The sequence below is a fragment of the Hyla sarda genome, chromosome 2 (assembly GCF_029499605.1).
Source record: "Hyla sarda isolate aHylSar1 chromosome 2, aHylSar1.hap1, whole genome shotgun sequence".
In the NCBI taxonomy this organism is placed as follows: Eukaryota; Metazoa; Chordata; class Amphibia; order Anura; family Hylidae; genus Hyla; species Hyla sarda.
Genome location: NC_079190.1, coordinates 281,352,003 through 281,365,568, shown reverse-complemented (window position 1 = coordinate 281,365,568; position 13,566 = coordinate 281,352,003). Strand labels below are relative to the sequence as shown.

The window sequence follows — 13,566 nt, the reverse complement described above, 5'->3', positions numbered from 1 at the left end:
ACGCCGGGGGGCACCGGACAGGGGAACACAGCTTTCTGTGTTCCCCTGTCCTCTTTGCAAAAACAATGGACAGACACCGGATGCAATACAACTGATGACAACTTGTCATCAGTTGTGGCATTAGATGCGTCTAGATTTAGGCCGGATGCCGGACATATGTGAACCCAGCCTTACAGGTGATGTGCGATGAATGATGGAAGCATAAGTCTCCACACATTTTATGAAACTCTGCTCAAAGAGAAATGTTGCCCATTGAGGCCCCATAGAGAAAGAATAAAGTGTTGGCCATGTATGCGCTTTGTTCATTCAGTGGCACACTTTTCCGGCATTCTCTGGATCCATGTGGGTCCCATCGGTAGGACTACTAATTCTTCCCTATCCTGTGGATAAAGAATAACTTTCTGAAATTTGAATAAACTTTAATAGTTAAATTCAATCAGCAACACTACAAAAAGTCTAAGTGTTGACTGGCATTGTTACTGCTTAAGTTTATTCACAAGCACAGTTTACGACTTCAGTTAATGAGTACATATGGCATGTAAGGGAAACATTTCAGCCCTGCTACATCCGTAAGCCTACCGTCTACACATCTGTTAGCTTTCATTTTGATGACATTTCCTATTACAGCACGCGTGTGATAGGCAGAAGGCCGTGGACTTTTCATAGTATTCAGAATATTGGGCAGACTAGATGGGCCAAATGGTTCTTATCTTATTTTGTTTCCACATATAATAGAGTAGTGTGCAGTCAATCTGCAGACCAGTATAAGTGTACTGCCCTCTTCTTGCTCTATTCTCTGATTCTGTTATATTAAAATAAAATTCTTTATATGTGGGTCCTACGTTTTCTCATTTCATAATGTGCACATAATACTCATCTGCAGTACCACAATATTTTTAGAATTTATCTTTTTCATTATGAGGGATCAGCAATATGTGTAAAATTATATATAAAAGTCCTTAGTAGGATCTAGTTTACAGCTTTATGTAAGAGCCATCAAATTAAAAGGGCTTTAAGTTTTATCTAAGTGAAATTTAATGACTGTATTATGAGATGCTTTCCAATGGAAGTCTAGTTTGTCCTATTCTCTGGTTGTTCATCACCTCTCCTGACCATCTGCTATGAACAACTCTGCTTCATATGGTCTATTTCACATGAGATTATTGGTAAATGTCCATAATCTGGATCTAAAATATGAACATAATATGGATAATATACCATTAGTATGCACTATTGCATCCATATTTCAGTACAGTAAATACTAAACCACACCAAGCATGCAAAATAGATAAAACACAGATCAAATATGGAACACATACTTGCATCCATATTGTAATCCATCTCCAGAGACTTCTTTGGTGGTTGTTTTCCATCCGTAAAACAGATAAAAGTAATACTGCTGCATTTTTAACCTACGCACATATTTGATATACCCATATGAATAAATTAGCAATAGCTCCATATTATGGCCTGCAATGTAGGAATGTAAAATAAACTCATGTGAAAGTGGCCTCATCTCTTTATCTTGGCCTTGGATATCAGTGACTATTTAGGAACGGCACCTTGAGAAATCCCACCGGTAATGTCTCTACCTGTCAAGGGCTCAAGAGTGAAGAATACTGTCTAATCCGAAAATAATAGAGTGTTCGCTATTCTGGCCCATTACATACATATTATTAATACATGTAAGTAAGGCTGTCAAGTATTCTCTGTATTCATATGACCTTTAGGCATTTGAAGGATATATGACTATATAATATGCTGAAATGCCTGCTGTGGATTCATGCAATGCATGATACAAACTTTTTGCATTGCTATTTCAATCATACTAACATCTTTTGGAACATGGCCTAGATACTTTCCCAAAAATAAGGGTAATAACACATGATGCCATTGTGTTATGGTTGTGCTTGCGTTGCGTGTGGCCGTATGCAGTACTTCTGAAAGGTTGCTGTTAACCTGTATTTTTTAAGTAAATGTCAGTTTTAGTTATTTAGCATTTAGGGGTGATACCTAAATCTGGCAAGTATGAAAAAGAAATGCTGGTTAAAGGGGTGTTCCGGCTTTATACACAGCGATCTGTGCAGCCCCCGGCATTCTGTGCCAGGTGCTACCACCGAGACGGAGACATGATGTCACGGCTACGCTCCTAGTGATGTCATGCCATGCCCCCTCCATTCATGTCTATTGGAGGGGGCGTGATGGCTGACACGCCCCCTCCCATAGACATGAATGGAGGGGGCGTGATGTAACGTCACTAGGGGGCATGGCCGTGACTCTAAATACCACGCCCCCTCCATTCATGTCTATGGGAGGGGGCATGACGGTCGTCACAGCCCCTCCCATAGATATGAATGATGCGGGCGTGGCGTGACATCCCTAGGGGAGGGGCAATGACATCACGTTCCCATCTTGAAGGTCCCGCGATCATACATCTTATCCCCTATCCTTTGGATAGGGGATAAGATGTACAAGGTGGGCCATTTATATGGATACACCTTAATAAAATGGCAAAGGTTCCAAAAGAAAATGGATCTATCTCAGGCGCAGCTACAGTAGAAGAAGGATGAGGATGTCCATAGATAATGCTTCATAAAGTTTATTCAGGGCACAAAAGCAACGCGTTTCTTGCCCGCAAAGGGCACTTCCTCAGGCAATGTGCATCTTTTTCTACACGTGATATGGTGTTGTGCCCTGAGCGCAACATCTTGTGGTAAGTGTAAATCTTTACATTTTGCCAAAGAAACCTTTAAGTACCGAACTAGGGGCGCTGTCTTTTTTCTCGTTTTTTCTCATTTATCTTTTACCTTAATAAAATGGGAGTGGTTGGTGATATTAACTTCCTGTTTGTGGCACATTAGTATATGTGAGGGGGGGAACTTTCAAGATGGGTGGTGACCATGGCAGCCATTTTGAAGTCGGCCATTTTGACTCCAACTTTTGTTTTTTCAATAGGAAGAGGGTCATGTGACACATCAAACTTATAGGGAATTTCACAAGAAAAACTATGATGTGCTTGGTTTTAACGTAACTTTAGTCTTTCATGAGTTATTTACAAGTTTCTGACCACTTATAAAATGTGTTCAATGTGCTGCCCATTGTGTTGGATTGTCAATGCAACCCTCTTCTCCCACTCTTCACACACTGATAGCAACACCGCAGGAGAAATGCTAGCACAGGCTTCTACAGTATCTGTAGTTTCAGGTGCTGCACATCTCGTATCTTCACAGCATAGACAATTGCCTTCAGATGATCCCAAAGATAAAAGTCTAAGGGGATCAAATCGGGAGACCTTGGGGGCCATTCAACTGTCCCACGACGACCAATCCACTTTCCAGGCAACTGTTCATCTAGGAATGCTCGGACCTGACACCCATAATGTGGTGGTGCACCATATTGCTGGAAAAACTGAGGGAACGTGCCAGCTTCAATACATAAAGAGGGAAACACATCAAGTGGATTGGTCATCGTGGGCCAGTTGAATGGCCCCCAAGGTCTCCCGATCTGACCCCCTTAGACTTTTATCTTTGGGGTCATCTGAAGGCAATTGTCTATGCTGTGAAGATACGAGATGTGCAGCACCTGAAACTACAGATACTGTAGAAGCCTGTGCTAGCATTTCTCCTGCGGTGTTGCTATCAGTGTGTGAAGAGTGGGATAAGAAGGTTGCATTGACAATCCAACACAATGGGCAGCACATTGAACACATTTTATAAGTGGTCAGAAACTTGTAAATAACTCATGAAAGAATAAAGTTACTTTAAAACCAAGCACATCATAGTTTTTCTTGTGAAATTCCCAATAAGTTTGATGTGTCACATGACCCTATTCCTAGTGAAAAAACGAAAGTTGGATTCAAAATGGCCAACTTCAAAATGGCCACCATGGTCACCACCCATCTTGAAAAGTTTCTCCCCTGACATATACTAATGTGCCACAAACAGGAAGTTAATATCACCAACCATTCCCATTTTATGAAGGTGTATCCATATAAATGGCCCACCCTGTATAAACCAGAATACCCCTTTAACAGCGTTTTTCAGAAGTACATACTGCATACAGACAACCTCACTGCAACCAAATCAGGCGTTTTTGCTCATCATTAGGGGCCAATTTGCCAACATTTAAGCATGTGCAAAATAGTGTACTTTAACATATATCTGGAAACTGTATTGAAAAGTTTACCTGTACACACAAAAAAAGCTTATACTTTGCGGTATATATTTTTATTCCTTTCAAAAAGTCATGGACATAAGGGGCTATATAGGTATATTATTGCTCATTTTAAAGGCCATGTTTAAATTTAGCATTATCTGCATTGGACCAGCAGACATATTTTATGACCATAGTGCACTATTTTGCTTCTGCGCAGGAAAAAAAACGGACAGTATAGATAATATAAAATAGTGATGCAAATAATATAGTTGACCATTACATACAAGATAATTTGAAGTCTTCAAGTTTAAGTAGGTGGGAAACTCAACATAGCAGCTACAGGTGATCATCAGTCCGAGGCACAACTGAAAATATCTCCATCCTGTAGACTGAGTGTCCAGCTTGGATACTGCCTGGAAGAAATTCAAATATGCCACATAAAGCACAATAAAGAGAACTCACAGGATTAGAAAAAAGGTAAGACTTTACAATAGTTACATAAAGTTTGCTCACCTTGTTACTTTCTATTAAAGCTTCTTGCCTTGAGGGTATCTCGCTGTAACTAGTAAAGAATATCATACAACTCAGGAGAAAATCCATTGTTTGCACAGCCAAAAATGGAATAACCAGACTACCTCGATTCTAGGAAAAAAAAAACATGTGTAAAATAAAACTTAACAAAAAAAAAAAAAAGAAAAATGGTGTAGTCACTTGTGTTAATATTTTAACTTGACTTTCTGTTACAAATATACATAGTGGTAACGTTTAATATAAATGTAAATACATACATAAAGCTAAAACAGTCCTCAGACTGGGTTGCCACTTCGCATTTTTTTTTGTTTGTTTTTTTCTCTTAAAGGGGTACTCCGCCCCTAGACATCTTATCCCCTATCCAAAGGATAGGGGATAAGATGTCAGATCGCCGCGGTCCCGCTCCTGGGGATCCCCGGGATCCCCGCTGCAGCACTACGCTATCATTACAGCACAGAGCGAGTTCACTCTGTGCATAATGACGGGCGATACAGGGGACGGAGCCGCGTGACGTCATGGCTCCGCCCCTCATGACATCACGGCCCGTCCCCTTAATGCAAGTCTATGGCAGGGGGCGTGACAACCGCCGCGCCCCCTCCCATAGACTTGTATTGAAAGGGGCGGGCCGTGACATCACGAGGGGTGGAGCCGTGACGTAACGATGCTCCGGCCCCTGTATTGCGCATCATTACGTGCAGAGCGAACTCGCTCTGTGCTGTAATGATAGCGCAGTGCCGCAGCGGGGATCCCAGGGCTCCCCAGCAGTGGCACCGCGGCGATCTGACATCTTATCCCCTATCCTTTGGATAGGGGATAAGATGTCTAGGGGCGGAGTACCCCTTTAAAAACTGTCTTTGTAGTTTTTGAGCCAACACAAGAAGTGGCTCCGGAAGGAAGGAGAAGTATAAATCCTTCCTTTATATTTCTGGTTTCTTTTAAATACACTTCTGGCTTTAGCTCAAAAACTGCAGTGGCAGTTAAAAAATAAAAATAAAAGAATAAAAAACCCTGCAAATATGAACACAGCCTTAAAGGGGTATTTCAGTGGAATTTTTTTTTTAATCAATTGGTGCCAAAAAGTTAAGCAGAAATTACTTCTATTTAAAAATCTTAATCCTCCCAGTACTTATCAGCGGCTGTATGCTACAAAGTTCTTTTTTTAAATTTCTTTTCTGTCTGTCCACAGTGCTCTCTATTTTTCAGTACACATTTCATCTATGTTATGCTATTTATGCATAGTATACTAGGTATGTCACCTACCATTTTGACACCAATAAGCAATGACAGGCTGATCAGAAACAGGACCACAAGAAGTAGGTAGCTTGAGACTGTACTTGCTGGAAAACAGGAATCAGACATCCAAAATCCATATTAAAGTTTCTTCTTCATTGCATTGACATTCCACTAGAATATATGACTTCATTTGTTGTTGTAATTATATTCATCAATGTAATTGTCTTGAGAAGATAAAGTAATTAGAAAGCCAACGGAATTTGGGAAAGTTTCCTAATAAATAACATGTAATGAGAGTCAGTGCTTGCGGCTGAATAGACTTTGCTTCATATTTGTAGTTGGTCCTTATTCATGTCTTATCCATATATTACAGATCTGGTAAAAACCATAATTTACATAGATTTAGTTAATGCAGTAAATCTAATTGTAAGTATTAAATGTGTTAGGGAATAATGTGTAAATTATGTTCTCGATGTTTATAATGTGCTTTTCAGTAATGATTGTTATAGGATGTGTGATTCATTCCCCAGTTACAGACTCTTAGTATTAAAGGGGGTACTCCTCCCCTAGACATCTTATCCCCTATCCAAAAGATAGGGCATAAGATATCTGATCGCGAGGGCCTGCCGCTAGGGACCCCCGCGATCTCCGTGCTGCACCCAGCATTCGATTAGAGTGTCAGGCGCAGCGCCAGAGGCTCTTGACATCACGGCAATGCCCCTCTATGCAAGTCTATGGGAGGGGGCAGGCCGTCACGCCCCCTTCCATAGACTTGCATTGAGGGGGCATGGCCATGACATCACAAGCGGGGCGTGACCATCACATCACAAGCTCCCGCCCGACATTGCCAGTCATCCGACACGGAGCGAAGTTCGCTCCGTACACCGATGTCTGGGGTGCCGCAGCCGAGATCACGGGGGTCCCGCCACTGGATGGGGGATAAGATGTCTTCCCTTTAAAGGGGTACTCCGCCCCTAGACATCTTATCCCCTGTCCAAAGGATAGGGGTTAAGATGTCAGACCGCCGGGTCCCGCTGCTGAGGACCCCCTGGATTTACCATGCAGCACCCAGTTGTAGCGGCTTACGGAACCGCTGGAGGTCCTCAGGCTGAGTCCATCTCGACTACTGGGATGGAAGATCGTGACATCACGACTCCACCCCCGTGTGATTTCACACCCTGCCCCTCAATGCAAGTCTATGGGAGGGGGCGTGACAGCTGCAATGAGGGGCGGGGTGTGACATCACACTGGGGCGGAGTCGTGACGTCACGATCTTCCGTCCCGGTGGTCGAGATGGACTCACCCTGAGGACCTCCAGCGGTTCCTGGAGCCGCTACAGGTGGGTGCTGCATGGTAGATCCAGGGGGTCCCCAGCAGCGGGACCCCGGCGATCTGACATCTTATCCCCTATACTTTGGATAGGGGATAAGATGTTTAGGGGTGGAGTACCCCTTTAAGGAAAATACTGTATCTGGATAGAGTTTATTTATTGTTCTTCCTAATATGTTCTTCTAACTGACTAACTTTAAAAACCTTAAAATATTTGGAAAAGAGGAGACAGTAATGTCCCAACAAAACTGTTCATGATCTCCTCTATGGATCATAATTTCAATTTCAAAATTCAGAATCCCAGACAGGCGTTCCTTCATCCAAGGAAAATAATCTGATCACTGTTCTAGAAAAGAGGAAAAAATGGCATAAGTGTTGGAAAAAGGTGTAGGTGACCCTCAAATGATATCACTGTTCTATCAAAAGCAATGCTTAAAAACCCTGAGTGAGTCATTTCCTAAAGACATATGGGGAAATGTATTGATGAGTTTAGAGCCTTTTATTTTTATGTAGAACAACATTTTTGTGAAAAAAAATTGACTTTCAAGCAGCTCTACAGCTAAAGTGATTTATGAAAAAGTGGCTTGCTTGAACACTTTTGTTTTAATGGTGGGGGTCTGGCTGCTGGGACCCCTGCGATCTACATTTTTGTTCAGAATGCTGGGTTCAGGTGGCCGCGATCGTGACATTCTGCCATGCCCCCTCTATTCCTGTCTATGGAAGGGGGTGTGATGAGCAACCACAGCCATCACGACCCCTCCCATAGAATAAGATAGGGAATGAGATGTTCAGGGGTTGAGTACCCCTTAAAAAATGCTTTGCACTGTTGGTTGATAAAGTGTGACTGTTCTAAAACATGCATCAGCTCAGACCTGACTTACAAAACTGGCACAGCATTTTTTAAATGTCGATTAATTTTCTGCAATGGGATAAAAAGGTGCATATTTTTGCACAGTGGAGGAACCATACAAAGTGGTGTACTGAAATCTTATTTAACCCCTAGAGGAGGCAATACGTACCTGTTCATCCTGGCTGCTTGGTCCCTCAGGGTATACATGTACATCCTGAGTGTCATCCAGATTATAGAGCGAGCACAGGAGCTGCACCTGCTTCATAAACCGCAGGTCCTGCCTGGAGCAGCCGGGGACCCTCCACTAATGGCACACATCAGCAATCATGCTGATGTTCATCATTAACCCTTCGTATTCTGTGATCAATACTGATCAAGGCATCTGCAGTATTAGGGGGGCTTTGAGAGACTCTTCAGATTACTCCCAGTGTGATCTTGGGGGTCCGGTGAGTCAAGATGGCGGCCAAAGCTCCGCTCACTTGCTCCGTTGCTGCTTCGGGGATCTTCTTGTATGGTGTGCCTTCTGGCTCATCGCTGATCAGTGCTATGCCAAAGCATAACACTTTGCTTTTTTTTAAATGTTTAAGGGGAGCACATGATGTACTCCATGGCAAAAATGGGGTAAAAATAATTTGATTTACCTAGACAATGATAAAATTCCCCCCGTATACGGACATGATAGTTTATCCTAGCAATAAGCCATTACTTTTGGTGCAAAACCCCTTTAACATCAATTCTGGTAATGCTCAAATAGATTACATCCAGAACTATGCTGGATTTAAGTACAATAGCTACTGTTGGTTGTGGGAAAGTATAGTGAAAGTTGTCCTGCATTTCAAGATTAGCGACATATTGTGTTATGGATTAGACTCTTCTCACGTTATTATTTTCTCCATTTTTTCTTGCGTTTCTGTTCTTTTAACACAGCTTAGGCCATTATTATGGAAAGAAGTGTGATTACTCAGTAACTGAATCTATGTATTTGGGTAAAAGCCTGTAATTCCCAGCTTTTTGGCTTGGATACATGCTATTTATTATATGCTGTTTTATTGTTTGTCTTTAACAAGGATGTGGTAATTGAAGCACCAACTGTCTGTGCATGTTACATAATTATTGCTATAAACACTTATTATGATAATGATGATCTGGCACAAGAGATTGCGTCTGGAATGGAAAGTATTTTCCACATACAACAACTTCAGACACATTTATCATTCATTTTCAACAATAAAAGTTATTTGATTTGGGTAATAGTTAGGTGATCGGATTTTGGGTTATGTTAAATAACATTTACTTTAGCTCCTTTAATCACTGAATTTTGATTTTATTTATTTAGTTGTTTTCATTCCGTAATTGTTTTATAATTAAAATTAACAAAAAAAAAAAAAAAAAAAGCTGTGTTAAATTGCAATCTATATAAAGTGGTTATTTTGTAGCTACATCTGTTCATAATGATCATGAGGAATGGTGCCGTTTACATATTGTAGCTTAAGAAATGTCCTGCATCAGCTAAAAGATACAGCTTATAAAAAGCATGATTATCTGGGTAAATAGAATATAAATTGACTCCATATAAGGTACACAAATCTAAAACTTCTATCTATCTATTTATCTACACAAACAGTGGGAAGAGCAGCACTTAAGGCCAAAGTAGAAGTAAGGTGCACGTAGCCTAGGCTCAGGTCAGGAGCCACAGTCACATCAATATCTATCAATCTATCTCTTAATACTGTACTTATCTATCATCAATCTATCTCTTAATACTGTACTTATCTATCATCTATTATCTATCTAATACTGTACTTATCTATCTAATATCTATCTATCTATCTATTATCTATCTATTGATATCTTAATACTGTAGCTGTCTATTTATCTATCTATCTATCTATCTATCTATCTCATATCTATCTATCATCTCATATCTATCTATCTATCTATCTATCTCATATCTATCTATCATCTCATATCTATCTATCTCATATCTATCTATCTATCTCATGTCTATCTATCTATCTATCTATCTATCTCATATCTATCTATCTTATATCTATCTCATATCTATCTATATATCGACCTATCTCATATCTATCTATCCATAGATATATCTATCTATATCATATCTATCTATATATCGATCTATCTCATATCTATCTATCCATCGATATATCTATCTCAAATCTATCTATTTATCTCATATCTATCTATATATCTATCTCATATCTATCTATCTATCTCATATCTATCTATCTATCTATCTATCTATCTCATATCTATCTATCCATCTATATATCTATCTCATATCTATCTATCTATCTCATATCTATCTATCCATTTATATATCTATCTCATATCTATCTATCTATCTATCTCATATCTATCTATCTATCTATCTATCTATCTCATATCTATCTATCTATTTATATATCTCATATCTATCTATTTATCTATCTATCTCTCTATCTCTCTCATATCTATCTATCTATTTATCTATCTCATATCTATCTATCTATCTAGCTATCTCATATCTATCTATTTATCTATCTCATAGCTATCTATCTATCTATCTATCTATCTCATATCTATCTATGTATCTATCTCATATCTATCTATCTATCTATCTATCTATCTATCTCCTATCTATCTATCTATTTATCTATCTCATATCTATCTATCTATTTATCTATCTATCTCATATCTATCTATCTATCTATCTCTCTCATATCTACCTATCTATCTATCTATCTATCTATCTCATATATATCTATCTAATAAACCAGAGAATAGCAGCACACAAAAATAGGTGAAAACAAATCGTGGATTTATTGCATTATTCCAGTTTCTGCACTGGAATAATGCAATAAATTCACGATTTTTTTCAACTATTTTTGTGTGCTGCTATTCTCTGGATTACTATTATAAGTGGAGCCCTAACCCAGGCACCAGTATAGCGTGCACCTATCACAGTTTATTAATAAGGTTGTGCTGCTTTTCTTGGGATATATCTATTTCTCTATCTAATACTGTATTTATCTAATATCTATCTTTTTATCTCTTAATACTGTAATTATCTATCTGATATCTATCTATCTACCTATCTCTCAATAGTGTACCTATCTATCATCTATTATCTATCTATCTAATACTGTACTTATCTATCTAATATATATCTATCATCTATCTATCGATATCTTAATACTGTAGCTGTCTATCTATCTAATATCTATCCATCTATCTATCTAATACTGTACTTATCTAATATCTATCATTTAATCTCTTAATACTGTAATTATCTATCTGATATCTATCAATCTATCCACCTATCTCTTAATACTGTACTTATCTATCTATTATACATCTGAAATATATCTATCTATCTAGCTATCTCTTAATACTTTACTTATCTATCTATTCATACTGTACTTATTTATCTAATATCTATCTATCATCTATCTATATCTCAATGCTGTACTTATCTATCTGTCAGTGTATCTATCTATCTCTCAATTACCTATTTATCTGATATTTATCTATTCATACAGTACTCTATCTATATATCTATAAATCTAATCTCTCTTAATACTGTACTTATCTGTCATTAATCTATCTCTTAATACCAAACCTATCTATTATATATTTATCTATCATTTATCTATTTATCATGCATTTATCTATCTATCTCATATCTATCTATCTATCAATCTATCTTATATCTATCTATCTAATACTGTATTTATCTAATATCTGTTCATTATTAGTGTTGAGCGCGAATATTCGAAATGCAAATTTTTACCGCAAATTTCGGCACTTCACAATTTCACAAATATTTAGAATATAGTTCTATATGTTCGTAATGACGAATATTATTATTTTTTCTTCACAGTACATATCACAACAATGATGTGTATTGTGTAAAAAAAAAGTGACCATCCCTCCCTGCTTCCAGCTTGTAGTCCAAAGAAGGCTCCAATATTATTATGTGAATCGACGTGGACTGCGAATATTTCGCAAATGCGAATATGCAAATATTCTCGAATATCAGCACTTTCAGAGGACACTGTTCCCTCCCTTATTTTAGGTGAAATATATATTCGCGCATGCGCACTATGCAAATTTCATTACGAATTTTCGCATGAAAAAAAGGGAACAAACATAGCGAATATATATGAATAAACAAATATTCATTCATATATTCACGAAATATTGGGAATTCGAATGTGGCCCCTGCCACTCATCACTATTTATCATATGTCTATCTGTCTATCTATCTTTAATATATCTAGTTATCTATCTATCATTTATCTATCTATCTACAAACAGGAGAATACAGCAGCAGACTGCTAGCACAAAGATACAGATAAAACATGAAATGCTATATTGTTACAATGAAAAAAAGAAAAATTGAGGTGCTTTGCTCACCATTTGGCCAAATAGTTTGGACCATCCCACAGCGATAAGGTGACCTCATTGGGATGGACCCTACACTTTGAATGTGCCTCTGTGCAATCATATATAGCATTTCATGTTTTATCTGTATCTTTGTGCTAGCAGTGTGCTGCTGTATTCTCCTGTTTGTGTATATTTAGCCTAGCAGCGTGCACCTGTATGCTGGGTCCATGCAATAGTTTGGTATCAGTATGTGCTGGCCAACTTATCCTTTTTTGTGTTATACATATGGGGAAGTGGCTACTTCCATGTTGGTTTCTGCACCCCACCCATCTTATAAGGTGCTGGATGTTTCAGACCTTACAAGCCTGGTAACTGATGGCACAGAGGCACATTCATAGTGTAGGGTCCATCCCAATGAGATCACCTTATTGTGGTGGGATGGTCCAAACATTTTTTCATTGTAGCAATATAGCATTTCATTTTTTATCTGTATCTTTGTGCTAGCAGTGTGCTGCTGTATTCTCCTGTTTGTGTATATTTAGCCTAGCAGCATGCAACTGTATGCTGGGTCCATGCAATAGTTTGGTATCAGTATGTGCTGGCCAGCTTATCCTTTTTTGTATCTATCTATCTATCTATCTGTCTATCCATGTAATACTGTATTTATCTATGTTATATCTATCTATATCTTAATACTGTACTTATCTATCTGTCTGTCTTTCTTCTATCATCATCTATTTATTTATTTATCTATCTATCTAATACTGTATTTATCTCATATCTATTCATTATCAAGCTATCTATCTTTCTATCTAGGAAAGTAGGAAGAGCAGCACAACCTAGGTTGAAGACAGCGGGTGCAAGCAGTAGGAAAGTCCCGGGTCAGGGGTCCTATAGATATCCACACCACAAACGAAGACCGCAGTGGAGTGCTGCAGTCTTCGTTTGTGGTGTGGATATCTTTCTATCTATCTCTTAATCCCTTAAGGACTCAGCCCATTTTGGCCTTAAGGACTCAGACAATTTAATTTTTACGTTTTCATTTTTTCCTCCTCGCCTTCTAAAAATCATAACTGTCA

General features: G+C 38.6%; 1 protein-coding gene across 4 annotated transcripts in view; it reads right to left on the bottom strand.

Annotated features, from left to right (window-relative positions):
• LAPTM5 (lysosomal protein transmembrane 5) overlaps positions 1–13,566 on the bottom strand; it is a 64,764-nt gene that overhangs the window by 16,177 nt on the left and 35,021 nt on the right. For all 4 annotated transcript variants that reach the window (XM_056557234.1, XM_056557235.1, XM_056557237.1 and 1 more), the window contains exons 3-5: positions 5,947–6,023; positions 4,669–4,797; positions 4,440–4,568 (exon numbers count right to left, since the gene is read on the bottom strand). In XM_056557234.1, the coding sequence (XP_056413209.1) occupies positions 4,440–4,568; positions 4,669–4,797; positions 5,947–6,023 (335 nt within the window). The remainder of the gene's footprint in view (positions 1–4,439; positions 4,569–4,668; positions 4,798–5,946; positions 6,024–13,566) is intronic.